The sequence below is a fragment of the Hyla sarda genome, chromosome 10 (genome assembly GCF_029499605.1).
Source record: "Hyla sarda isolate aHylSar1 chromosome 10, aHylSar1.hap1, whole genome shotgun sequence".
Classification (NCBI taxonomy): Eukaryota; Metazoa; Chordata; class Amphibia; order Anura; family Hylidae; genus Hyla; species Hyla sarda.
In genome coordinates, this window is record NC_079198.1 from 132,739,696 (window position 1) to 132,766,448 (window position 26,753).

General features: G+C 40.9%; 1 protein-coding gene across 1 annotated transcript; it reads right to left on the bottom strand.

The window, feature by feature from the left end:
* Positions 1 to 12,180: 12,180 nt before the first annotated feature.
* LOC130293274 (indolethylamine N-methyltransferase-like) lies at positions 12,181 to 25,629 on the bottom strand. Its single transcript, XM_056541777.1, has 3 exons — positions 25,479 to 25,629; positions 16,171 to 16,378; positions 12,181 to 12,604 (listed from the first exon to the last, which is right to left on the bottom strand). Exons 1-3 carry the CDS (start codon positions 25,627 to 25,629, stop codon positions 12,181 to 12,183), a joined length of 783 nt encoding a protein of 260 aa, XP_056397752.1.
* Positions 25,630 to 26,753: the final 1,124 nt, after the last annotated feature.

Sequence of the window (26,753 nt, forward strand, 5' to 3'; positions counted from 1 at the left end):
TAAACATAGGGTCAACAACGTCACAACCTTTCAGAGGGAATTAACATACAACTTTTCTCCTCTTTAGATTACAAAGGACTGGTAAGTGTTAAAAACATCACGTTAGCACTTACTATACAAACAGACTTAGCTTGCAAACGTGTTTGGAAACCGCGTACTGCTGTCCAGCACAAAACCAATTTCCAGTCAAGGTACTTCTTGGAAGAAACTCACAAATATGTGAAAAGACATTTTAAAATCTGAAATGATTAATCAGATACAGGTAAACAATAAAATCCCCCCCCCCCCCCCTTTGTGATTTATATATCTGCGACAATTGCAGGTTGTACATTTAGAATCCTGCAATACATTTTTAGCAAGAAACATGTTTACTCCAACTTGCATACATGGGTCAAACTTTATCATAAAGTTTTCTATTATCCTTCTGCCACACCCTGAGCTACTAAACTCAACCTCCCTGTAATCTGGGACCTCAATAAAAATCAACTACTGTAATCTGAGTCCATTACACATATGGGGGGGTTAATCTCCAACTATTGGAGATGGTGGGCCAGGAATTAGTAGGAAGGTTCCTGAGTCAAATAAAAGACTAGAACCAGACCCTACCGCCTAGGCTAATTAGACTTAAATCTGTTTCCTATGTCATCTTGAACATCTTGGGACAATTTTACAATTAATTTCAGGCGATAAAAACAATTGTGTTTAGCATAAACAAAACAACTTTTGCAGTTGATTTATTCGTCATGCACTAGTTGCATTCGTGTAATAACACTTTATAGCAACAAACTCATCTGGGGTTCTGGTATGGGTTTAACCCCTTCAGTACCAGACAGTGATATTGACTATGTATAGACCACACCCTTCTAAGGGTTAGTATATGTGATCTGGCTTTAGGCATTCTGATGCCTGCAAAGACATACACGACAATTTTGGACTCACTGTTAGCTTAACAACTACTAGATGGCGTACCCATTAAAACAGTTTACAATAACCAATCTACAAATGACATTAATGACACCCTGTCACTGCTAATACAATGGAATGCAATGCTTAGCATGGAATTTACACAGAGTTAGTTTACACAGCCACAGTAGTAATATTGCAAAATTACTTCCAAACAAAATAGCGTTAAATCAATAATCTGTCGTCTCCTGATCATATCTCAGCAGTGCCTCCACTTGTCGAACAGTAATAACTCAATTATGAATTATGGTCATAACAATTATTCATTATGAAAAATAAAAAATTATGAATATTATAAAACATCTCAAAATTTTGACCTGGTGAATTATAGACAAAGCTAATTAACACAATTCACATCTGAGTCCTACTATTTCCTCAGATATTAACAAGTTCTTTTTATGACGGGATGACAGTAATGCTTAAGCATGAAGTTTTGCAATATACAATACACAGGTATTATAAAAGTATGCAGATTTATTGGTTATAAGATTATAAACATAAATGAGTAATTAACACAATGATATATGCAAATGAAAATCAATTAGATATTAATAAACAGTACAAGTTTGTTAAATTGACTACATTTAGTAGAACAATACATGTGAGTAATTAGTAACTTGTTACAATAAACAAAAGCTACTTGGTTAGAGTATCATATAAGAAAAAGGTTACATATCACTCTATTCAGAGGAACCTCCTGATATTAAGATGGGCAATATCTAATCATTAGACATCAATATGGAATGCTAGATACATTCTCCGCCCCCTTCTAACCAACTACAAATCATATGACTCCAAGAATGGGGAAATCCATCTAAGAATATATACATGGAAGAACTATGATATACTTTCCCCCATTCTGGACTATTTTCTATACATGACTTTGGTAAGACATTAAGACAATTAGCAGAGATATATGATCTTGCTCTATATTTTAGGAGGAAGAACTTGAAACAAGTTTCCTGTGTGGGAAATAGATTGATAACACTTAGCTTGGCGAGTAGGAATTCTATCAATGTCTAAGCAATTATTTAATGCTTTGATAGATTATGAGTCTTGATTTTTCTGCAGGTAGAATGAAGCCCCACAATATTCTAAAACTATGATCTCCATATCGAGATAATTCATTATTTTATTTAATTCCATCCACATTATCCCAATTAGTCTTAATTAAATGGAATACAATTTTTGTGTCTCTTACCAAAACTTTGTAAGAATCTTACTTCTGCTCTGAGGAACACTGAACTGTCCATCTCATCGTCAGGGACAGCCATTGGGTCGGTACCGTGTAATCAGTCCAGCATCTGGGATCTCACATGGCTTCCATGGCATCCATCTTGTGGACCTCTTCCCTTTGTCTTTGTGTTCTCAGTTAGAGCAGTTCAGTTCAGACTTCAGTATCAGCTCTCAGTATCAGCTTTCAGTCTGTAGGGAACTAACATCTGGTTTACCAGACTTTTTAATTAGTTAGACACACCCTCCTAAATTGGAATTCCCCAATGAATGTAGGTTGGGAGTGTACATATGGTAATGACTATGACATCACTATACTGCCCAGAATGCATTGAGCATATCACCCATAATGCCTTTCCTGTGGTGTAATGTCACCAACCCATACACTAGGGGTTGCTATTGCAAAAGCAATTAACATTATTACCATTAAGGGTTAACTGTAAATAATTGGTCTTAAACAACATTCCACACTTTGACAAATGGACCAATAATTAACAGACAGGGATTACTTTTTGACACCTATAAGTAATCAGACCCTGGATTCTCATAGACATATTGGAGCCTATTAGACATCCTAAATTTATTGGAAAGATAAGAATCATGGAGGTCTCAAACACAGATGTGTGAATGTTTATGTCCAGTCAAATAAGTAATTAACTGTTAAACAAGATAACATTCACAAAGTCTTAGGAATACTCCACTAGTCGTTATCTTTACTTGGGTGAATTTTAGTAGTGATGTCTAGAGAATGTAACCAGACCCTTTATTAGTCCCTTATCTCAAATACCATAAATAAACTACAGATACAAGGAGCATTGTACTCCCAGACTGTCATTAGAGATGCAGTAGAGATGAAACTTCAGAAATTGGCCTATTTTGATTATACGCAAAAATGTCTGACATCATGTGATTATGTCATGAAACATATTAAAATATAGTGATTCATTTTGGGGTTGTCCACAAAATGCATGACAAGGGACTTCCTTTTAATCCTGCTACAAGCATTTCCATGCCCTTTACTGCTACTGAGGGCTCAAACGCAGTTACACCTGCACTTACAACTGTGCTGACTGATTTTACTCTTCTCCCCCAGTATTGGAGACTCTACCTAATATGTGTGATATGGATGATCTGACTGGGCATGGTGGACACACAAACCTGGCCTGAATGATACCAGGGACTGGGGCATTAGCCCTCCATCCAAGAACAATCTCTTATATGAACTTTACGTTTACTCTTTCAATGTACCTTGACACAGAGAGTCACTCCAAAACCCTTATTGTCTTTTCTTTAATTAAGAAAGATCCCTTACCGCTGGGGTTACCCTTTTCCCCTACTGGTGAGACACTGTGACACTACAGTTGCTTTACGAAAGCCAGTGGACTTGCACTCCACCTGGGAAGAGACAACCCACGACTGCAACACTGCTGTGCTCCGGTCTGACTGCCTTAGATCCTCTTTCTCAATGTTGTCATTAGAGATCTCCAACTCCTTGGGCTCCTAATTGCTCCTAGAAGTCTTCTGCTTGCTAAATGAGTGCTGATATTATTTAACCAGTTGGTTATCTCCCTCAGGTATCAATGTCCTCTCTCTTTCCAGTCCTATCCTCAGATTATCTTATTTTTTTTTTACCTGTCCTGTCATGCTCTGTTCTTTTAACAATATGATGGATTATTTTCCTATTTTTCTATGTACTGAGGCATATACATATATGTCCTTGTGCATGATGGGATGGGAGAGAGGAGGAGAAGGAGTAGGAGCATCAATATAGGAGGAAGATAGAATTCTCCTTCTCTCCTTTCATCTCCATCTTACATTGATGTCCCCTGCTATCCTCCAGGTGGCCCATCATTGACAGCTCAGGTTGTCCCCCCCTTTGAATTTCTTTATAACTGTTTAATACACCGCTTCTCAGTTTCTTTTACCCCTTAATTGTTGGTGTTTCACTTTATAGTCTCAGACCATCATGGCATGTGGATACTGGGACTGTGAGTGTAAAAAATATTTTCTATACATTTTAGTCTACTTTTTGTGTGTTCCTCTACTGCCCACCACTGTCCTCCATGGAGGTATAGTTTAGATAGTGTAATGAGTTCACCTGACCAGTCTGTGTAGGTTGCTCTCTGGTCTGGAAAGAGTTACAGACCCTGGCCAATAGCAGCACAGGAGGGGTTATTTGAATTATGCTTTGCCTTTCAGCTGGTGCTGCTGATTTGAGATCACTCTGCACTATGTTTCTGTGTGTGTGCACATGCACTTTGTGTTTTCCATGGCTTTCTGTCCAGTGTAGCTTTTAGCTCTATTTTGATTTTCTTGTTATTATGTGTACCTGGTAAGGTTTAGTCTATCCTGTTTGTATATTATCATATATTCTCTCATACTATTCGATCAGGCGGGTTACCCCACAATGCACTGATACCCTGGCTCCACCAGCATCACAAAGCAAGACCATATCACAAAAAATAAAACACAGTGGTGTGCCTTCTAGCTTGGAGTCTACTTGGATTTGGTATTTTGTGTCTCTCCATATTATTGGAGTTTGTAGCTGTAGTTTATCTGGTTCCTTCTGATGTTAGATCCCTTTCCTTAGCTTTGCCTTTGTCTCTTACATAGGAGTCAGTTTGCTTTGTATTTAGTTTGAATTTGTTCTGTGCATCCTGTTCTTGGTCCATGTTCAGACCAGTTGGTCTTTGAGTGTTTGTCTTGTCATTCTAGTATTTGTATATCCTTGAGTTATATAGTGATCATCTTCAGTCTAACCTTGTTCATCCCCTGCATCCCTGGATATATCTCACTAAATATAATTCCTAGTTTATCCTGTCCTGTTCATATTATCATATCTGACCTTTTTCTTGTTTTTGGTTTTTATGCTGTTGTTTATACGCTATATTCCTGTTATCATGTTTCCTTGATGTCTGTTTTTTGCTACTTTGTATTTCTGCTGTAATTCTGTATTCACGCTTATTTACTGTGTCACCGACCTGTACAGTTCATCTTTACTATTTTGACTTTGATGCCGCTGCACCTTGGTTAGTGAATGGACTGGCTCCAAGTTATGAGCTTCCATTTATAAGGCAGTTGTGTAAGTAAGCTGAGAAAGAGGTTCAGGGTTGGCTTAGGGCTCATTCTTCCCTGCCCTACTTGATGTTTTATGATGCAATGCCATGACTGATATATATATATATATATATATATATATATATATATATATATATTGCACACCATTCATTTCTTTCCTGCAGCCATGAATGTGTCATTTTTTTTTAATTCCTCCTGTGTGACTGCCAAACCTTGCGGCATGCCTATTCTTTTTTATGGAAAATGGCTGATATTCAAATTGCAATCCTGAATGTCCATGGTTTTAATACATCTGAGAAGAGGCCAAAACACCTCCACTCGTACCATAAACTGAAGCGCACATTTAATGCCTGCAGGAAACTCACATTAAAATGGGGCACTAACCATCTCTCACTAACAGGTTTTGTCTGGTCTGGGTACACAACATCAACCCATCAACCAAGGAGCAAAGGGGTTTCATTAGTCTTTCATCAAAATCATCCGATAGAGGTTATAGAAACCAAGATTGTGGAAGACGCCCAAACTATATTCATCAATTTCATTATTGCAGGACAGTGGTTTACAATAGCAAATGTTTACGCTCCCAATTGGGATCAAATTTCTTATCTAAATATCTTAAATATCTTATTGGTGTTCTTGACTCTCTCACCTCCTTTGTCACGGGTCACATAATTCTATGCGGTGACTTCAGTGTCCTTGTTCGTCTGAGTTGGATACATCTACTCATACGTCATCCTTGTCAAGGAGCAGCTTGACATCCCTTATAAAGAAGCTCCACTCAATGCAATTGTGTGACTTGATCATTTGTCCATCCTCTGGACAGAGACTATACATTTTATTCTAAGCCACAAAAATCCTACAGTAGATTAAGCTATGTTTTTGCTTGCTCACGATATGCTACCTAGCCAATGGGAATCCACTATTGGGTCTATTCTACTTTCAGGCAATACCCATGTTTTAGTTCAGTTCACCTTACCTTCTATGGTCAAAACCTATTTTATGTGGCAATTGAGTCCTTGCACAATGAGGGATTGAGTCCCTGCTAAATGAGGGATTAAGTCCCTGCTTAATGACGCATTGTGTCTGTCTGAACTTTAAACCACTATTAACCCCTTAATGACCGGGGTTTTTTCCGTTTTTGCATTTTCGTTTTTTGCTCCTTGCCTTTAAAAAATCATAACTCTTTCAATTTTGCACCTAAAAATCCATATGATGGCTTATTTTTTGCGCCACCAATTCTACTTTGTAATGACATCAGTCATTTTGCCCAAAAATCTACAGTGAAACGGAAAAAAAATCATTATGCGACAAAATAGAAAAAAAAAACGCCGTTTTGTAACTTTTGGGGGCTTCCGTTTCTACGTAGTACATTTTTTGGTAAAGATGACACCTTATCTTTATTCTGTAGGTCCATACGATTGAAATGATACCCTACTTATATAGGTTTGATTTTGTCGGACTTCTGGAAAAAATCATAACTACATGCAGGAAAATTAATACGTTTAAAATTGTCATTTTCTGACCCCTATAACTTTTTTATTTTTCTGTGTATGGGGCGGTATGAGGGCTCATTTTTTGCGCCGTGATCTGAAGTTTTTAACGGTACCATTTTTGCATTGATAGGACTTATTGATCGCTTTTTATTCATTTTTAAATTATATAAAAAGTGACCAAAAATGCACTATTTTGGACTTTGGAATTTTTTTGCGCACACGCCATTGACCGAGCGGTTTAATTAATGATATATTTTTTATAATTCGGACATTTCCGCACGTGGTGATACCATATATGTTTATTTTAATTTTTATTTACACTGTGTTTTTTTTTATTGGAAAAGGGGGGTGATTCAAACTTTTAATAGGGGAGGAGTTAAATGTTCTTTATTCACTTTTTTTTCACTTTTTTTTTGCAGTGTTATAGGTCCCATAGGGACCTATAACACTGCACACACTGATCTTCATCATTGATCACTGGTTTCTCATAAGAAACCAGTGATCAACGATTCTGCCGCATGACTGCTCATGCCTGGATCTCAGGCACTGAGCAGTCATTCGGCGATCGGACAGCGAGGAGACAGGTAGGGGCCCTCCCACTGTCCTGTCAGCTGTTCGGGATGCCGCGATTAGCCGCGGCTATCCCGAACAGCCTGCCGGAGCTAGCCGGCCACTTTCGGTTTCGCTTTTAGCCGCGCGGCTCAGCTCTGAGCGCGCGGCAAAAGGGTTAATAGCGCGCGGCGCCGTGATCAGCGCTGTGCGCTATTAGAGGCGGGTCCCGGCTTCACTATTCACAAAGGCTGTCTGGGCATGCTGGGAGTTGCAGTTTTGAAACTCCCAGAGGCAGCAGTGAGATCGCTTTACGGTGATCTCACTGCTGCCAATCAAGATGCCACCCTGCTGCCGGAAACTCACCGCTGGGACGCACCACCCCCGGGACCGCCTGGAGGACGCCGCTGGCACCGGGACTGCTCAGGACACCGCATGGCCGGGTAAGTGACGCTGGGGGACGGGTATGGGACACTTAGCAGAGCGGTGTGTGTCCCGATCCCCGTGATCCGGACTCACACACCGCGCTGCTATCAGCTAGTCAGATTTGACTAGCTGATAGCAACGATCGCTGGGGGGGGGGGGGATGAAACCCCCGTGGTCACATGGTAAAATGGCTGGCTATCAGTGATAGCCACCATCTTACCGGGCGCTGGGGAAAAGTATAACGGAAAGCAGTAAATTGTAAAAATAAAAGGAGAATGATCTACAGTGTTAAGTGGATTACAAAGCTATTTAATGTGACGGAGCTTGTTCAATGATAAGTTATCAAACATTTCCTATGTAAATGTATTAAATTGTTGGATCATAAAATAACAAAACCAATATACAAGTGATCTAATGAATAACTGAACTGGAAACAAATATTCTATATGCAAATTATTTAAAAAGTGCTTTGGAATTACCAAGGAGTAAAAATATAAAGCAAACCAAATGAGGAATTGAGATAGGAAAGTAATAACATTCTGGTGGTTCCTTAGTAGAACTTTCCTTCAGAAATAGAAAGGATTGCTACGTGCAGTTAAAGTTGGCTTATATTTATGGGGAAAAAGACGCACTTGCGTCAAAATTTTTGGTGCAAAGGAAAAGAACGCTGGTAATAAATCCATGTGTAGTATAGATATCACTCCAAGGTACCCTGATTCAGCCACATCTGGACGACATGCTCTACCAAAACGTGCGCAAAAAAATGCGCAAAAAAAAGGGCTTGTGCAAAATTTTGCGCAAAAAAATACACTCAAAACAGGGGTAAAATCTTTGATACATGTCCCCCAATGTCCTAAAAAAGTAAAACAGAGCCGCCCTTGCTAGGTGTCCAAAGGAGCAGCTAACCCTGGCACAGGTAAAGAGTACAGAACATGTAATACCTCCCTGTGCTGTAGGGGGCGCTACAGACAGGCAGTCATGCACTTCAGTAATACAGGTGTTTTACCAGTAAATGCCCATTCTGATTGGTCAGCTATTCTAGTTATTGACAGGTTTCACAGATCTGGACTGTCTGTACACTGTATATTGAGTCTGGTTTCAAGTTACAATGGTCCAGAAAAGACCATTGTATGTTATAACTATTGTATGTTGAGGCCATTGTAAGTTGAGGGATCACTGTAATAGAAATCTATGACACATAAATCAAGATCCATAATTCTTATTCTAGGGAGAAGACAAAAAACACAAAAATAAGCGCAGACAGTCCAGTGTTATATATTTACCTTTATTACACTGTTGGTATAATGCAAATAACCAGAAACCTCGTAATACACCATGATGTCCAAGAAGAAGACAGATTGTTTAACAAGAAATTTGTATTAAAAATCATATTCAATCATAGCAAAGTCTGTTGTGCTTCTTAGTACATGTCTTCCTATCATTATGCGTAAGCCGTGTATATTCAGAAGTATAAGGAGCAGTAAATATGGAGCCTGGAGACATTTCTTCTCCTAATTCGTAATAGGTCCATAATGCTGCACTGATTCATTTTACATTATATATTATATAAAGATTAGAGCTTTGTTATTCATGTAAATCAGAGTATTTATTCTGCAGTATATATTGGGAAATCTTAGGGTTCAATACAATCTAAACATGGTCTAAGGCCAAGTTTACATATCGTAAAATTACATTGGAACTATGACTGTGTGTGCACAGATGCCTCCTTTTCCATAAACATTTATAGAACACAATATTACATGAAAACATTTTGAAATATTTTTATTCTTTTTAACTTACATTTATAGCCTTATTTATCTTGTAATTTTACAATATGTGAACTCATGATACAAGGATAAACAGAGGCATATACAGATCAAGTGCAAAACATTTTTTATTAGACATAAATCCAAGATTGCATTTATGTTTAACCCCTTCCCGCAAATGGCCGAATATATACGTCCACTGCGGGCTCCCGCCGTATGACGCGCGCTCGGCAGGTGAGCGCGAATCATACCCAGTGGGTCCCGGTTGCTATCAGCAACCAGGACCTGCGGCTAATACCGGACATCGCCGATTGGGCTGATGTCCTGTATCAACCCTTTGGATGCCGCAATCAAAGTTGATCACAGTGTCTAAAACGGGAGAAAACAGTTGCCAGTTAGATTAATGGGCTGTTCGGAACCGCCACTTTGAAGTTGCGGTGTCCCAAAGAGCTGTGAGGACAGCGGTAACGTGCCTAAATTCCTTCCCGCTGTCCAGTCGTCACTCCATTGCTCCAAGCCTGAGATCTAGGCTTCAGCAATTGAGCACAGATAACACTGATCAATGCTACGCTATGGTTTGCATTTTTCAGTCTATGCAATCTAACTATTGCATGTAATAGTCCATTATGAGGACTAAAAAAAAAAGTAAGAAAAGTTAAAAAAAGTTAATAAATGTGATTTAACCCCTTCAGTAATAAATGTTTGAATCACCCCGTTTTCACATTTAAAAAAAAAATGTAAACAAAAATAAAAATAAAGATATGCGGTATCGCACTATAAAGATATATACGGTCTGAACTATTAAATTATAATGTTAATTAAACCGCACGGTCAAAGGCACAAGCGTAAAAAAATTCCAAAATCCAGAAATGCATATTTTTGGTCACTTCATATACTAGAAAAAAAATTAATAAAATGCAAAATAAAAAAAAAGGTCCCGATAAAAACTTCAGATCATGGCACAAAAAAACCCTTATATACGGAAAAATATAAAAAGTTGTAGGGTTCAGCAGTGGGCAATTTTAAACATACTAATTTTGGTGCATGTAGTTATAATTTTTTTAAGTAGTAAAATAAAATAAAACCTATATAAATTAGGTATCATTGTAACAGTATGGAACTACAGAATAAAGATAAGGTGTCATTTGTAGTATGCACTGTGTAGAATCAGAAGCCCCCAAATTTTACAAAATGGGTATTTTTTATTTTAGAAAAAAACTGTGGTTTGCGGTACCAGCAAAAAACGTCGGTGCATTCAGGCGCTCTCCTCTTAGTGGCCGGTCAGCCAGAGGTAGGACATAAATCAAACCCTGATGATAGGGGATGATATAAATAGGTAGATTTTATTGCACATGAAAATAAATAAAAATAATAAAAAGGAGGTGGGACTACGCGTTTCGAAAGGTGTGATCCCCTCTTCGTCAGGTCCAATGGTTGTACAGAGAAGATATGCCGTCATTTATACCGGCAAAAAGACCGCGAAAATTACAAACAAGGATTAAAAGTCACTTTGCCCGTTAAAAATTCCAATATCCTCAGTTTATAAAAAACACAGTTAGGTATTGATAATAAAAATGCACAGGAATATAATTATTAAGAAGAATACAAAAAACACTTGTGCACAAATTTCTCTATGTATTATTGTTGTATTATTGTTGAATAATACATAGAGAAATTTGCACACAAGTGTTTTTTATATTCTTAATATTTATAATCCTGTACATTTTTATTATCAATGCCTAACTGTGTTTCTTATAAACTGAGGATATTGGAATTTTTAACGGGCAAAGTGACTTTTAATCCTTGTTTGTAATTTTCGCGGTCTTTTTGCCGGTATAAATGACGGCATCTCTTCTCTGTACAACCATTGGACCTGACGAAGAGGGGATTACGCCCCTCGAAACGCATAGTCCCACCTCCTTTTTATTATTTTTTCTTTCTTTTCATGTGCAATAAAATCTACCTATTTATATCATCCCCTATTTGTGTGATTTATGTCCTACCTCCGGCTGACCAACCACTAAGAGGAGAGTGCCTGAATGCACCGATGTTTTTTGCTGGTACCGCAAACCACAGTTTTTTTCTACTTCTGAGACCGCCTAGGATCACTCCAAGACGGGGAAGGTGTCGTGGCAGCACTCCTGGATCTTATAAAACGCTATATGGTGTTGTACACCCAGTACAACACTGAAAGGTGAGCAGAATTGTCTCCCTATGCACTACACCTACGGTTGCTAGGAGTAACGGCACATTGTCGCGCTCTCTCTGTTTCTTTCTTTTTTTCTACAGTTATTACAATTATTTTTATTTTTGCCCCACAAGAATGTTTTTTCTGGTTTTGCTGTAGATTTTGTGGTGAAATGATTAATGGCATTACAAAGTAAAATTGGTGGCACAAAAAAACAAACCCTCGTATGGGTCTGTAGGTGGAAAATTAAAAGTGTTATGATTTTTAGAAGGTGAGGAGGAAAAAACAAAAGTGCAAAAATGAAAAATGGCCTGAGAGGGAAGGTGTTAATACAAATATATATACATCTTTTCTTGCACTTGATCTGTATATGCCTCTGTTTATCCTGGTATCATATTATATCCAGTGTAGGATCGCATGAGTAATAGGCATATCTTTGTGTACATACTATGGGAACTTAGCCTCATTTATTTGTTTCTTATTTCTACTTCTCCTTGTGAGCTGCAATGAATATGATGGCCTTATAGTCAGTAAGGTCAATCACATTGGTTCTCTTCTTAGTTACACAGTTATCTATAACAAAGCCTGCTTCAACTACAGCTTTTCTTGCAAAATTCTCATCATATTTTAAAGAATGAATCTTGTCTTTCCCAACTTTGATATATGTAACATCTAAAAGCCCAAGTAATATGATGTGTCCTCCAGGTTTCAGCATCCCTGAGAACTTCCTCAGATATCTGATGTATTCATCTTGGTCTTTGCTGATCTGATCTAGGAGCCAACCAATTATGATACAATCAGCTGGTGGTAAGACTATCGGGTCCGTCATATTTTCTTTCTTAACGTCACATTTCATAACGTGTTGAACGATCGATCTCACTTTCCCTTCCTTGTTCTGTGACTGGTCACTAAAAGGGATGAAAACATATGGACACACTCCACATTAGATAGTATGGCATAAAAGCTTATTCATTGTTGAACATGATGGACGGTTGCCTTTTTGCCTGTTCTATCTAACTATGGTACACTAAGTATACATCTTATACTGTGCCCCTTCAATTGATCCACCACTATCAACGGTTAACTAATGCTCTTCCAATTTGTTCTCCCTCCCACCCTACTGACTCCTGGAAAAAGCCAATATGGTGAAACACGTCGGAGGTGTGGGGGGTGCCCTGGATATGGGGACCTATGCTGAATGTACCATATTTTTCGCCATATAAGACGCTCTGGCATATAAGACGCACCCAATTTTAAAGGATGAAAATCTAGAAAAAAAATATTCTGAACCAAATACAATGTAAAGTATAAGACAGTGATCTTCAACCTGCGGACCTCCAGATGTTGCAAAACTACAACTCCCAGCATGCCCGGACAGCCGTTGGCTGTCCGTGCATGCTGGGAGTTGTAGTTTTGCAACATCTGGAGGTCCGCAGGTTGAAGATCACTGGTATAGGAGGTAATACTCACGTGTCCCCGCCACTCCGGACCCATCACTGCTGCCCTGGATGTCACCCACCATCGCTGTCGCCGCATCCCGGGGTGTCCCCGTCGCTCCGGAACATCTCTGCTGCCCGGTATCCTCGCTCTGCGTCGCCTCCATCACGTCGCTACGCACGCTGCTACGCACGCCGCTCCTATTGGATGAAGGGACGGCGTGCGCGACGACATGGTGACAACGAAGGAGAGCGCCGGTCATGCAGGGGATCCCGGCACGGAGTACACCGAGGAGGCAGGTAAGGTCCCTCCCGGTGTCCTGTAAGCTGTTCGGGATGCCGCAATTTCACTGCAGCGGTCCCGAACAGCCCGACTGAGCATCCGGGTTAGTGTCACTTTCACTTCAGACACGGCGGTCAGCTTTGATCACGCATCTGAAGGGTTAATATAGGGCATCACCGCGATCGGTGATGTCCTGTATTAGCCTCGGGTCCCGGCCGTTGATTGCCGCAGGGACCGCCGCAATAGGACAGGTTTTTAATGTGTATTTGCTGTATAAGACGCACCGACTTTCCCCCCACAGTTTTGGGGAAGAAAAAGTGCATCTTATACGGCGAAAAATACGATATGCACATTTTCTGCACTTTAAAATGTATGCTGCTTTATTCTTAAAGGGGTTATCCAGGAAAAAAACTTTTATATATATATCAACTGGCTCCAGAAAGTTAAACAGATTTGTAAATTACTTCTATTAAAAAAAAAATTAATCCTTTCAGTACTTATAAGCTTCTGAAATTAAGATTGTTCTTTTCTGTCTAAGTGCTCTCTGATGACACGGGTCTCGGGAAATGCCCAGTTTCTAAGCAAATCCCCATAGCAAACCTCTTCTAAACTGGGCGTTTCCCGAGACAGGTGTCATCATAGAGGACTTAGACAGAAAAGAACAACCTTAACTTCAGAAGCTTATAAGTACTGAAAGCATTAAGATTTTTTAATAGAAGTAATTTACAAATCTGTTTAACTTTCTGGAGCCAGTTGATATATATAAAAAAGTTTTTTCCTGGAATACCCCTTTAACACTGAGGTTTTTCACATAGTTCTCTTATATTTGTATTTTGGCTCTTTTATCTGTTATATGGGGTATCTGTGTGTGATGTGTATTGCTAATTATTACTTAGTATTCTTTACTATACCTTCTATGTGCATATACACATGTCCATATATCACCAGTTTCTTTCTATCCCTTAATTGCATGTTCTTTGCTCATTGAGCATTACCAGCATATGGTTATAGTGCTGAGCAGGATCCTCTTACCATTACCCAACTGTTCTTTTTTTCCCATACTGTTTATGTGATTTTTACCTTGTTTTATCGTACTTTATGAATTTATTTATATAAAGATATGAGTAATTCTTATATTATGGTCTTTTTAGTGTTTTTCTTTTTTTTTGGATAGGCTAATAGGATTATTATATTGTTCTAATTCCAGCCAGATGTTACATGACTGTAATGTTTTGACATACTTTTGGTGAGATCTCAGACTGACTGTATGCTACAAATTTTTGACTGTCTGGACATATATTACTTCCACCAATTTTTTTTTTCAATGAAATTCAATAAAAAAGAAATTCATGTAGATAAATGCAAATTGTTCTACTGACATCCTAAATTTCCAAAGTAGGGTAAGCAGAAGACTTCTCCCAAGAGGCCGAAAGCAACACAAAATGTCCAATTTTAGATAAAGCTGCGGCTTTTAGTTCAACATAAATGCCACATCAGACGAGGCAGCAGTGCAGATCTGAGATCCTCAAACCACTGTTCCTATCAACTTGAATGTTCTCCCCTAACCAGTGGCCCTCAACTGGGTGACAGTCCCTACATTGAAGTGAGTGCAAAGGGGCATCAGAAAAAACAGCCAGGCCAGGTCAACAACACATGGGTACAAAACAGTACAAAATCAGCAGAAATGCAGTTAACCAGGGACAAGCCAGAGAGTTAAAAAATCTATATTGGAGGGTAGAAAATCAGAACCAGGATAAGCAAGGGTTAAAGGCGTATTACAGGATTTTTTTTTTATTTGACTATGCTACAGTGGTTGTAAAGTTAGTGTAGTTCATAATATAGTGTTTGTACCTGTGTGTGACGGTTTTCTTACAATTCTTCTGTGATTTTCACCCCACTATTTATTTTTAACAGCATACAAAATGACTGTTGTCTCAGATTTTTCCCAGCTTGCAATGCGGTAGAGACCTGACTCACTAGTCAGCTGATGACAGGGAGCCTGTCTGCTTCAATGGGTGGAGGGATCAATCTGCAACTAAAGCAACAGCTGTAGGCACCCTGATTGAAAACCACAGGTCTTTTGTTTCAATGGGTGGGGTGGGTGATGTGTGGGAGGGAGGAAAATGGCATTGTGGGATTTGTAGTAAAAAAAACATAAATCAAACAGGAAATACAAGTTCACAAAAAGCTAGCCACAGTGTTATGGTAATCTCATGACATAGCCATTTAGCCCCAAGACAAGCGCAGATCCTTCCTAGTATGTCCATTACTGTCAGCCAGGTATGTACTAAAATCACCTTTAGGGTGAGGCAGCCACGTCATACAGTATGGTGGATAACCCCTTTAAACCAAGTTAGTACAAAATCAGTAGGCAAAAAGGCAGAGTTAGATCACATGCAGAATTCAGGTCAGGTCACAGAATAGAGCATGGTACAAGAATGTTAGCGAAGGGGACTATCCACAATCACGGGCATAGGACTGAGCAGCTGACTAGTTTAAATTTCCTGCCACCAGGCACCGCAGCTGATTGTCCCAGCACTTCCACCTCCTTATAGGGTGAGGCAGCCACGTCATACAGTGACAAACGGCCCTACGAAAGGAAGGTATGTCATCAGAACGACAAGAGACACCATGGACCGCACCTAGGGAGGACCAGTGGCAGCGCTAAAGCCCTGACATTTTACATTTTACAATAAAGTGTCAAGAAGATATAAAGCCTAAACAATGTCCACTATTATTGAGCCAAATACTTCACCTTTTATTTTCTTTCTCTAAATGAAGTTTTGTGGCATGTCCCCAATCGAATGCTCCTGTCCGTGTGTCCAGCCATCTCTTCAGCTCCAGGATGCATCTGTCTTGGACCTTCAGGACTATGATGTGTCTGAAAAACTCACAGGCTGACAACAGATGATGAATCAGGGGTGCAGCGGTAAGGTCAATGAGGACATCTCCTTTAATGTGACCTGCAGATAAAAAAATAAAAAAAATGATATCATACTGAAACAGCTAACATGTTATACCCTCAGAGATGGAGACAAATAATTAGGTATGTCTGTATGACTTTACGCAAAATAAATATGGATATATAGTTTTTTCCAATATTAAAAAAGTGAGGAAAAAAATAACCCAATTCTCATATATTCCACATAGCTAGGCATGGTTTAATTAGTTTAACCCCTTCCCTCTCAGGCCATTTTTCATTTATGCACTTTTGTTCTTCCCTTCTCAACTTCTAAAAATCTTTACACTTTCAATTTTCCACCTACAGACCTATATGAGGGCTTGTTTTTTGTGCCACCAATTTGACTTTGTAATAGCATCAATCATTTCACCACAAAATCTACGACGTAACCAGAAAAAAATATTTGTGGGGCAAAAGTGAAAAGACACAATTTTGAAACTTTTTGGGGCTTCCGATTCTACGCAGTGCCCTTTTCAGTACAAATGACGCCTTATCTTTATTCTGTAGGTCCATATAGTTGCAATGATACCTAATTTATATAGGTTTTATATTATTTTACTGCTTTAAAAAAATTATAATTACATGCACCAAAATTAGTATGTTTAAAATTGTCCATGTGGCTTATTTTTTGTGCCATGATCTGAAATTTTTATCAGGACAATTTTTATTTTGATGACACATTTTTTTCTAGTATATTAAGTGACCAAAAATATGCATTTCTGGACTTTGACATTTTTTTACGTTTGCGCCATTGACAGTGCGGTTTAATTAACAATATACTTTTATAGTTTGGACATTTACGCATGCGGCGATAACACATATGTTTATTTTTGTTTACATATATATATATATATATATATATATATATATATATATATACATAGTAAATTTGAGTAGCCTATTAGTCCAGTGATGCAGATGCAAGTCATAAAATGTTGCAGTATCTTGTAATACCTTTTTTACTGGAGTAACAGCATTTTGTAGAGACAAGCTTTCGGGATTCCTCCCTTTATCAAGTCCAAAGCTTTGGACTTGATAAAGGGAGGAATCCCGAAAGCTTGTCTCTACAAAATGCTGTTAGTCCAATAACAAAGGTATTACAAGATACTGCAACATTTTATGATTTGCATTTGCATCACTGGACTAATATGGCTACTCAAGTTACCTAAGCAGCGGCAGAGGAGTGATGAGGGGCGGAGGGAGAGAGATGAGCGGCGGCAGGGAGAGATGAGGGGCCAGAGCAGCGGAGCCAGCTGGCTCCCAGAAATATGAAACTACACTGTAATTTCATATTTCCCGGGCGGTGCCGTGATTGGCCAGTTGCTCTCTGCCAATCACGGCATCACCAGGGAAATGAGCGGTGGCGGGTGGAGATGAGTGTCGGCAGGGGGAGAGATGAGTGGCGGCGGGATGAGATGAGGGCCTGGTGCAGCAGAGGGCTCCCAGAAATAAGAGATTACATTGACCAACCGGCCAATCATGGCACTGCCCGGGTAAATATGAAATTACAGTGTAGTTTTATGTCTTTGGATGCCGGCCGGCTCCGCTGCCCCGGCCACCGGCTAGTATCAACCACCCGCCCAAGAGTTTAAACTACAACTGCCAGCATGTCTTCACTGTAAAGGCATGCTGGGAGTTGTAGTCTTGCAACACCTAGCAGGCCGGTGGTACATGTTGCTGGCATTTTAACACCAGGGTGCCTCCAGCATTTTCTAAACTACAACTCCCGTCATGGAAGTTGTAGTTTAGAAATGGGGTGCCTCCAGCTGTTTCTAAATTACAACTCCCCTCAAGGGAGTTTTAGTTTAGCATACAATCAATAGTGAATGGACAACAGGTGTAAAGCACTACAGGGTGGCTCTCTTGTGTCTTGCTACAGGCTCCGTATCCCCAGGTCCATAGACCAATTCACATTAAGAAAAGACACTTCAACATGGATTGCAATTAATTGTCCATTTTCTCCATAATGTTTGCTCGCTTAGGGTGCGTTCATTCTGCAAAATCTCCACTCGCTGAAAATATGCAATGCTGGCGGAATCCATGCAAAGAATAAACATGTTCTGTCTTTGCACGGAACAATTTCAGCAGCGGAATTGTCCGCTGCTGAAATTCTGCAGTGTGAACGGGTCTCGGGGAGACCCATTTACACTAATGTTAAGTTCACACTGAGGAATTCTGCGGGAATTCCGCAGTGTGAACGTACCATTATACAAAAAGTGCAATATGCAGGATATAGAACATAATATTCACCCAGTGCAAAAGATAACAGTCCACTAGCTCAGTGCGGTGTCTTCAGAACATATTCATCCCATTGCGGGGCATTCCGTTCCTGGCTGCAGCGAGTTGCTTTTCTATGGGCTGATTCAACACGCTCGCTGTAGAGCGAGCGAGCAGTGGGAACATTTCAGGAGTTGCCTCTCTCAACCTAACTTCAGTGCACCCATCACCCACACATATACAGGGGAACTCTCGCGAGATATTCCTGTCTAGAGTATTAAAATGCTAAAAACAGAAAAAAACATACTCACATTAGAGACGGTGTAGAAGTACAGTAAACAGACCAGGAAAGTACATACAATTCATAAAAATTACAAAATTTACAAAATTTACAAAAATACATATAAATTGCAGTTTTCATTAATGCCTTTCGGTGCCTTTCGGTGCCAGTCTCTGTATCAATATACTTCTCTCTGGCTCAACCGTTTTTTGACTTGTTCTGTTCCCTATTGTTACCTTCAACTTCTTCTAATACCAGCCACTTTATTTCACATACCTGATGTCTTTTTTCCATAAAGTGTCTCGCTAAACTGGTTTCCCCAAACTTATCAATCTGTTCAGTGCATTTTTCTTCTTCTAGTTTCTTTTTAAAAGTCCTGGGACTTCTATATTCATTAAGCCTGACCCTTATTAGTCGAGATGTCTGATCGACATATGCCATTCCACAAGGGCATTTAAGCATATATATTTAGATATGAGCGAATCGAAGCTGACGAACCAAATTTCGTTACGAATTTCATGAAATATTCGATTCACAAGGAATGTGAATATCGCGCGAATCGCTTCATTAAACTCCATTTACTGTAGTGCAGGCTCCAGGGCATCTAACATAGTGGATCCACATGTCAGTACATGGGGCAAGGAACGCTGGGAAGGCTGGAAGGCAAGGCAGGAAGGGAGGTAGGCGTGATGACCCTGAATCACATGCAGCATGCAGCCTATCAGCATCAGGTCACCCCTGTGATGTCACAGCCCTATATATTCAGCAGCCATTTTGCAGCACGTCATATCATTCATTACACTGCATACAGATAGGACGGACATCGCTGTGTGTGTGTTACACCGAAAAGCTAATTCCAGCAGCGTTTCACATCCTAGTCACATCAGCGTTCTGGTGGACAGAAAGCAGTGTTTTTTTTTTTTTTCACTGAAAAGGATTTTTTACTGTAGTCATTAGCTAGTGTAGCATTATATATTCTTAATTACGAATATATATATTTTTTTTCACAGTACACATCACAGTGATCATCCCTCTCTGCTTCCAGCTTGTGTGGTGTAAAGAAGGCTGTAATACTACTGTGTGAGACTGGCGTGCGAATTTTCGTATATGCGAAAATTTGCATATGCTAATTTTCGCTTATGCTCATTTTTATATATACAAATGTTCGCATATGTCAATTTCAGCTGCGCAAATTTTCGCATATGTGAAAATAAAACGAGAATATGACGAATATGCGAATTTAGCGAATATATGACGAATATTCATCCATATATTCGCGAATATTCGCAAATTCGAATATAGCCTATGCCGCTCAACACTATCATTAACCTCCCAGTTACTTTCTTCAGCATTGTATTACAGAGAGGGGCAGAGAGCTGTGTGTTGCCTCATACATTTCAACAAGCTGCCTCAAATTCATAAACCTTAGCAGAGAAGACAGGAATAATTTTTCAGTGCAATTCTGTTTTTTTGTCCCACAACAAATATCTGCTGGTTGTACTAGTCTGTAGACGGTATAATACCCAGCAGTCCATTCCTAATAGTCTTTGAGTGCAATTTTGTGTTTAGTACACAGCTTTTTTGTGCTGCAGTGCTGGTGTATTGCTGGTGTTGTGCAAATATATATATATATTTTTTAGCATACTGTAGCACAATTTTCTGCCTTCATAAATGCATACCACATACCTATATCCAAGTAGTTTACTATTTTGTCCCTGTTAATCTGTCAAGGGCCTAGATACTGTGAAAGTCCAGGCAAAAGTAATCACCGGCTGGTGTGTTACTAAAATACGTTTTCTTAAGCATACTGTACCACATTTTTCTGCCCTCATAAGTGCATAACTGCATACCACATACCTACATCTAAGTAGTGTACTATTTTGTACCTGTTAATCTGTCAAGGGCCTAGATACTGTGAAAGTCCAGGCAAAAGTAATCTCTGGCTGGTACTTTACTAAAATACGCTTTTTTAAGCATACTGTACCGCTTTTGTGAAAATCCAGGCAAAAGTGTTGTACTCAGATTATTTTTTAAGTGTACTGTAGCACATTTTTCTGCCCTCATAAGTGCATACCACATACATACATCTAAGTAGTGTACTATTTTGTACCTGTTAATCTGTCATGGTCCTATATATTGTAAAAGGACAGCCAAAAGTAATCACCTGCTGCTGTACTAGACAAATACCGTTTTAAGCATAGTGAAGCGTGTTGCACTCCCCTGATATATGCAATGAGTATGTCAGGCGGAGTAGTGCCAGGACGTGCACAGTGGAGTGGTAAAGGCCTTAATTCATCAGGCGCAGGCAGATGTCACAGCAGAGTAGGGGCGTGTGGCAGCAGGAGTCACAGCGAGAGGTCTGAGCTCCCTATGTCAGCTAGCAGTCGTGTCGCGACCAGCAACCCAGCAGCCATGATTGATCGGTTCACTCGGTCATCCACTTCATCCCAATTGACATCCCTTCCTACAACCCCAGTCAACAGTCGGTGGGTTTCTCAGACTCAACCCTCACTTCATGAGAGTTTCTGCAAAAAATCTCTGAATTGGCGAATCCATTAAGGCAGCGCCAATGCAGATATTTTTTGCAGAAACTCTCACGCCGTACAACTACCGACCCCCCAAGAGGAGACTGGTCATCTCTGCGGGCTGCAGCCAAGTATCCCACATCGCTACCCTGCATCTGAAGAGGTGATATGCATGAAATCAAGGTTCACATAAGGTGAGCATATCCAATATATTTAAGGGCTCTAGGATATCTAGCCCACAGAATTACACGAGGCACTGCCCTCCATTTTTTTCTTCTGTTACCCTTTCAACCCTCATGGCCCTCATGCTGCTGCTGCCACCTCAAGGCTCTGTCATTGTGCTTCTCTATGGTCCCCTCATGCTAATGCTACCGCCTCCGGGCTGTCATTGTGCCGTCATATGGTGTCCTTATGCTGATGCTGCCACTTCCTGGCTCTGTCATTGTGCCGCCATATGGTCTCCTCATGCTGATGCTGCCACCTCCAAGCTCGCAAATTGTGCTGCTCTATGGTCTCCTCATGTTGATGCTGCCACCTCCAGGCTCTCTCATTTTGCTGCTCTATGGTCTCCTCATCCTGATGCAACCGCCTCCAGCCTCTGCCATTGTGCCACCATATGGTGTCCTTATGCTGATGCTGCCACCTCCAGGCTATCTCATTTTGCTGCTCTATGGTCTCCTCATGCTAATGCTACCTCCTCCATGCTCTGTCATTGTGCCACCATATGGTCTCCTCTTGCTGATGCTGCCACCTTCAAGCTCGCAAATTGTGCTGCTCTATGGTCTCCTCATGTTGATGCTGCCATCTCCAGGCTCTCTCATTTTGCTGCTCTATGGTTTCCTCATGCTAATGCTACCTCCTCCATGCTCTGTCATTGTGCCACCATATGATCTCCTCATGCTGATGCTACCACTTCCAGGCTCTGCCATTGTGCCACCATATGGTCTCCTCATGCTGATGCTACCACTTCCAGGCTCTGTCATTGTGCCACCATATGGTCTTCTCATGCTGATGCTTCCACCTCCAAGCTCGCTAATTGTGTGGCTCTATGGTCTCCTATGCTGATGCTGCCACCTCCAGGCTCTCTCATTGTGCTGCTCTATGGTCTCCTCATGCTAATGCTACTGCCTCCACGCTCTGTCATTGTGCCACCATATGGTCTCCTCGTGCTGATGCTACCACCTCCAGGCACAGTCATTCTACCGCTATATGGTCTCCTCATGTTGATGCTGCCACCTCCAGGCTCTCTAATTGTGCTGCTATATAGTCTCTTCATGCTGATGCTGCCACCTACAAGCTCTGTAATTGTGTTGCTCTATGGTGTCCTCATGCTGATGCTATCACCTCCAGGCTCTCTCCTTGTGCTGCCATGGATACTGAAAAACATAATTAAGGTGCTGGTCCCCAGTTTCAGAAATTCCTCTGCATTAGGGTCATTTTCAGGACTCCTGATGCTGCTGCCACCTCCAGGCTGTCTCATTCAGCCACTATATGGTATCCTTATGTTTCAGCCACCTTCAGGCTTTGCCATGCAGCCACCATATGGTCTCCTCATGCTTCAGCCAACTTCAGGCTGTGCCATTAAGCCACTATATGGCCATGTGACATGTGACTCCTTGTTAAATTTGGTCCTTTGTACTCACACGCTGGGGCCCGGGACAATAAAACTTTAAAGTTAAAGTTTAAATTTCAAAATCCTCAATTTCAATTTAAAGATCTTGAATTTAAATGTCTCAAATTTCAATGGTCTCCTTATGGTTCTGCCAACTCCAGGCTGTGCCATTCAGACACTATATTGTCTCCTCAAGCTTCAGGCAACTCCAGGTTGGGCCATTCCGCCACTATATGGTCTCTTCATGATTCAGCCACCTCCAGGCTATGTCATTCAGCCAATATATTGTTTACTGATGCTGCTGGGCCTGGGCATAAAAATGTTATGGTAGCACTAGCTACCATAAATCTTCAATTTCAATTTCAAAATTCATATTTTAATCTTAGGGATTATGAATCCCTAGTGTCAACTCATGCTGCCAGCTCCATACTGTGTCATTCAGCAACTATATGGTCTCCTCATGCTGCCAACACCTCCACGCTGTGTCATTCAGCCACTTTATGGTCTCCTCATGCTTCAGCCACATCCAAGCTGTGTCATTGAGCCACTATATGGTCTCCTCTTGCTGCCAAAACCTCCACGCTGTGTCATTGAGCCACTATATGGTCTCCTCATGTTGCCAACACCTCCATGCTGTGTAATTCAGCCACTTTATGGTCTCCTCATGCTGCCAACACCTCCACGCTGTGTCATTCAGCCATTATATGGTCTCCTCATGCTGCCAACACCTCCACACTGTGTCATTCAGCCACCATACCAGGGATAGGCAACCTTTTGGTAGTGCTGTGCCCAAAAAAAAATGTTGAAGTTACTTTGTGAGCCGGGGATATGGGTGTGACTTTCTTATGGATGTGTCTTACTGTGGTTGGGGTTTGTGGGGATGTGGCTTATCAAAGGGTAAGTGTTTTTTTTGTCTCAATGTTTCCAATATATTGTTCCTTCTGTAAGGAACTTACATAAAGGAAAATACAAAGAGCATTTTAATTCAGACCCCAGAATCAGACCCCACCATAAAACAAACCCCAGAATCAGACCCCAGTATCACTGCCCTACATAATACAAACCCCAGAATCACACCCCACCATAATACATACCCCAGAATCAGACCCCAGTATCACCGCCCCGCATAATACAGACCCCAGAATCAGACCGCAGAATCACTGCCATGCATAATCTGTAGATGACTTTTATTGGGATCTGTAGATGATACAATGTTATAGGGGATCTTTGGATGAAACACTTATGGGGGGATCTCTGGACGACGCATTTATGGGGATCTTAAGATGATTCACCTTTGTGGGATAAGCAAATCACACACTGCAATGGAGGTTCCTTAGATAACACACTTATAGGGGGATCTGTGTATGAAACATTTATGGGGCAACTGTGAATGACACACTTATGGGGGATCTGTGAATGAACACTGTTATGGGGAGCTGTGAATGAACACTGTTATGGGGGAGCTGTGAATGACACACTTATGGGGGAGCTGTGAAAGACACACTTATGGGGGAGCTGTGAATGAACACTGTTATGGGTGAATCTGTAGATATCACAGTTGTGGGGATCTATAGACTGACAGAGACCAGAGACGGTCTCTGGGGCAGGAAAGCTGCTGTCAGAGCCAGGAGCTGAGCTAAGTGTATTCCACAGAAACATACAGACGACTTTCTGGTCTGTATTAGTGACTGTGGCCAGTACAGAGCTCAGAGCGATCCCCCTTCCATGCTGCCGACAGACAGTGGAGTGCGGCAGCTGAAAGGTGAAAGGGATGGAAAAGAGAGAAATCTCTCTTAAGTTGTTCAGAGCGCAGCACAGCAATAACTGGGCAGGGAGAGGGAGGGGAAGGGACACATCTTCCGTCCCTGGCCGGATCTTTTAATAGCCGCTTAAAGTGACAGTGTTTCGGGACTACCTGCAGGTCGGCACTCGCTCGCGTGCCACTCAAATGCACCCTGCATGGCATGAGTGGCATGCGTGCCAGGGGTTGCTGTCCCCTGCACTATATGGTCTCCTAATACTGATGCCACCTCCAGGCTTTGTCATTGTGCTGTTCTGCGGCAGTGATTCTAAAAGTGATGCCTGTAATCTGCATGTCATTCTGAATAACAGTATTATTTCACCAACACAGCACACTCCCTTTGGGCATTAGGACAAGGCAAAGTGTTCTACTCCCCTATTGAGACACTCTGTAGGCCAGAAATAGCCATTTTTAATATTGATTCGCTGCAAATAAATTCGACCTGAAACTAATTTTTTTCAAAAAATTTGGCGAATCAGCCTAATCGAATTTTTCAAAAGTTCGCTCATCTCTAATTCTAATCCTTTTGGTGGTATAGCAGGGATCCACCTAGTTGTATCTGAGCAACTTTTTGGGAAATATAATACAATTCAGTGCCGGTGTTATACTCTTCTTATTAGTTGATTTTTTAAAACCAATTAACCACAGATAATTTGAGATACATACCCTCTGTGAAGGTTTTCGTAAGATTTTCAATGGGAAATTTCAAGGAATCCTCTTCAAAGACCATATCAGCTTTGTCTGAAAAATAATGGTCCAGGGCTTGTCTGGAATCAAATCCATGTACATGATAAAGCTTATAGGAGCTGGAATCCATTGTCTAAAACAGATGACAAGTGACTCTCTCTACACCGATGCTTTCACAAAGTTTAAGTATGAAGTATTGATCAGGCCATGAGATATTATTCATATATATATATATATATATATATATATATATATATATATATATATATATATATATGTATACATGAGTCAGTCATGGGACAATATGTCATAATGGATTCATGAGTTGAATTAAATAAACTAGTTTTGTTATGTAAACCCTTAAAGGGATACTCAGGTGGAAGACATTATTATATTTTTTTTTTTTTTTCAAATCAACTAGTGCCAGAAAGTCAAACAGATCTGTAAATTACTTCAAATTATTTTAAAATCTTAACCCTTCCAGTACTTATGAGTACATCCCTGCGCCCTGGGTCTTAAGGACCAGGCACGTACTCATACGTCCTGGCAAATTTCGCATCCCGCCACGCGAGGCAAAAACCGAGGGGGGTCCCGGGACCCCCACATGTCAGTGGTGACCCGATGACCCGGAACTAGATGGTGATCGGCGGTGTACGATACATCGCCAATCACCTGTCATTGCTGGGGAGAGGTGACAATACTGTCACCTCCCTAGCAACGCTACTATTGGCCGGCGATCCTCTGACCAATAGTAGCGCAGCAGAGGAGGGGTTAATGTTCCCTTCCCGCTGCTGCACCCGCTCTCTGTGTTCAGTCAGCGGGTGCAGCAGTGAGGAGAAGACCGTGGATCCCCCCTCGGAGCTCCGGAGCCCCCTCACTAGCCTTAGAATAGGGACAGCGAAAAATGTCCCGTCCCCCCGACCCCCTAATAGGTCCCCAGGGGTCCTATTAGGGTCTGATCCCTAACCCCGGGTCCTATTAGGGGTTCAGGGAGCTGCATGCACCATCCGTTTTTTTTTTTTTTTTTTTTATAAAAGAAAAATCCCCCCCCTGACCCCCTAATAGGTCCCCCAGGTTCCTATTAGGGTCTGATCCCTTATCCCTTGTCCTATTAGGGGTTCAGGGAGCTGCGTGCGCCACCCCTTTTTTTGGGGGGCCGTAGCTTTTTTCTATTACTGTTGTACACTTTTTACAAGCACCAACCACCAAGCACCACACACACTACATACTTCCCCGTATCTACATACTTTTTTT

Coding starts and splice junctions, on each gene's coding strand:
- LOC130293274 (XM_056541777.1), bottom strand. CDS start 25,629: ATGGATTCCAGCTCCTATAAGCTTTATCATGTACATGGATTTGATTCC. Junction 16,379..25,478: donor TACGAAAACCTTCACAGAGG/GTATGTATCTCA, acceptor TTTTATCTGCAG/GTCACATTAAAGGAGATGTC. Junction 12,605..16,170: donor TTAGAGAAAGAAAATAAAAG/GTGAAGTATTTG, acceptor CATCCCTTTTAG/TGACCAGTCACAGAACAAGG.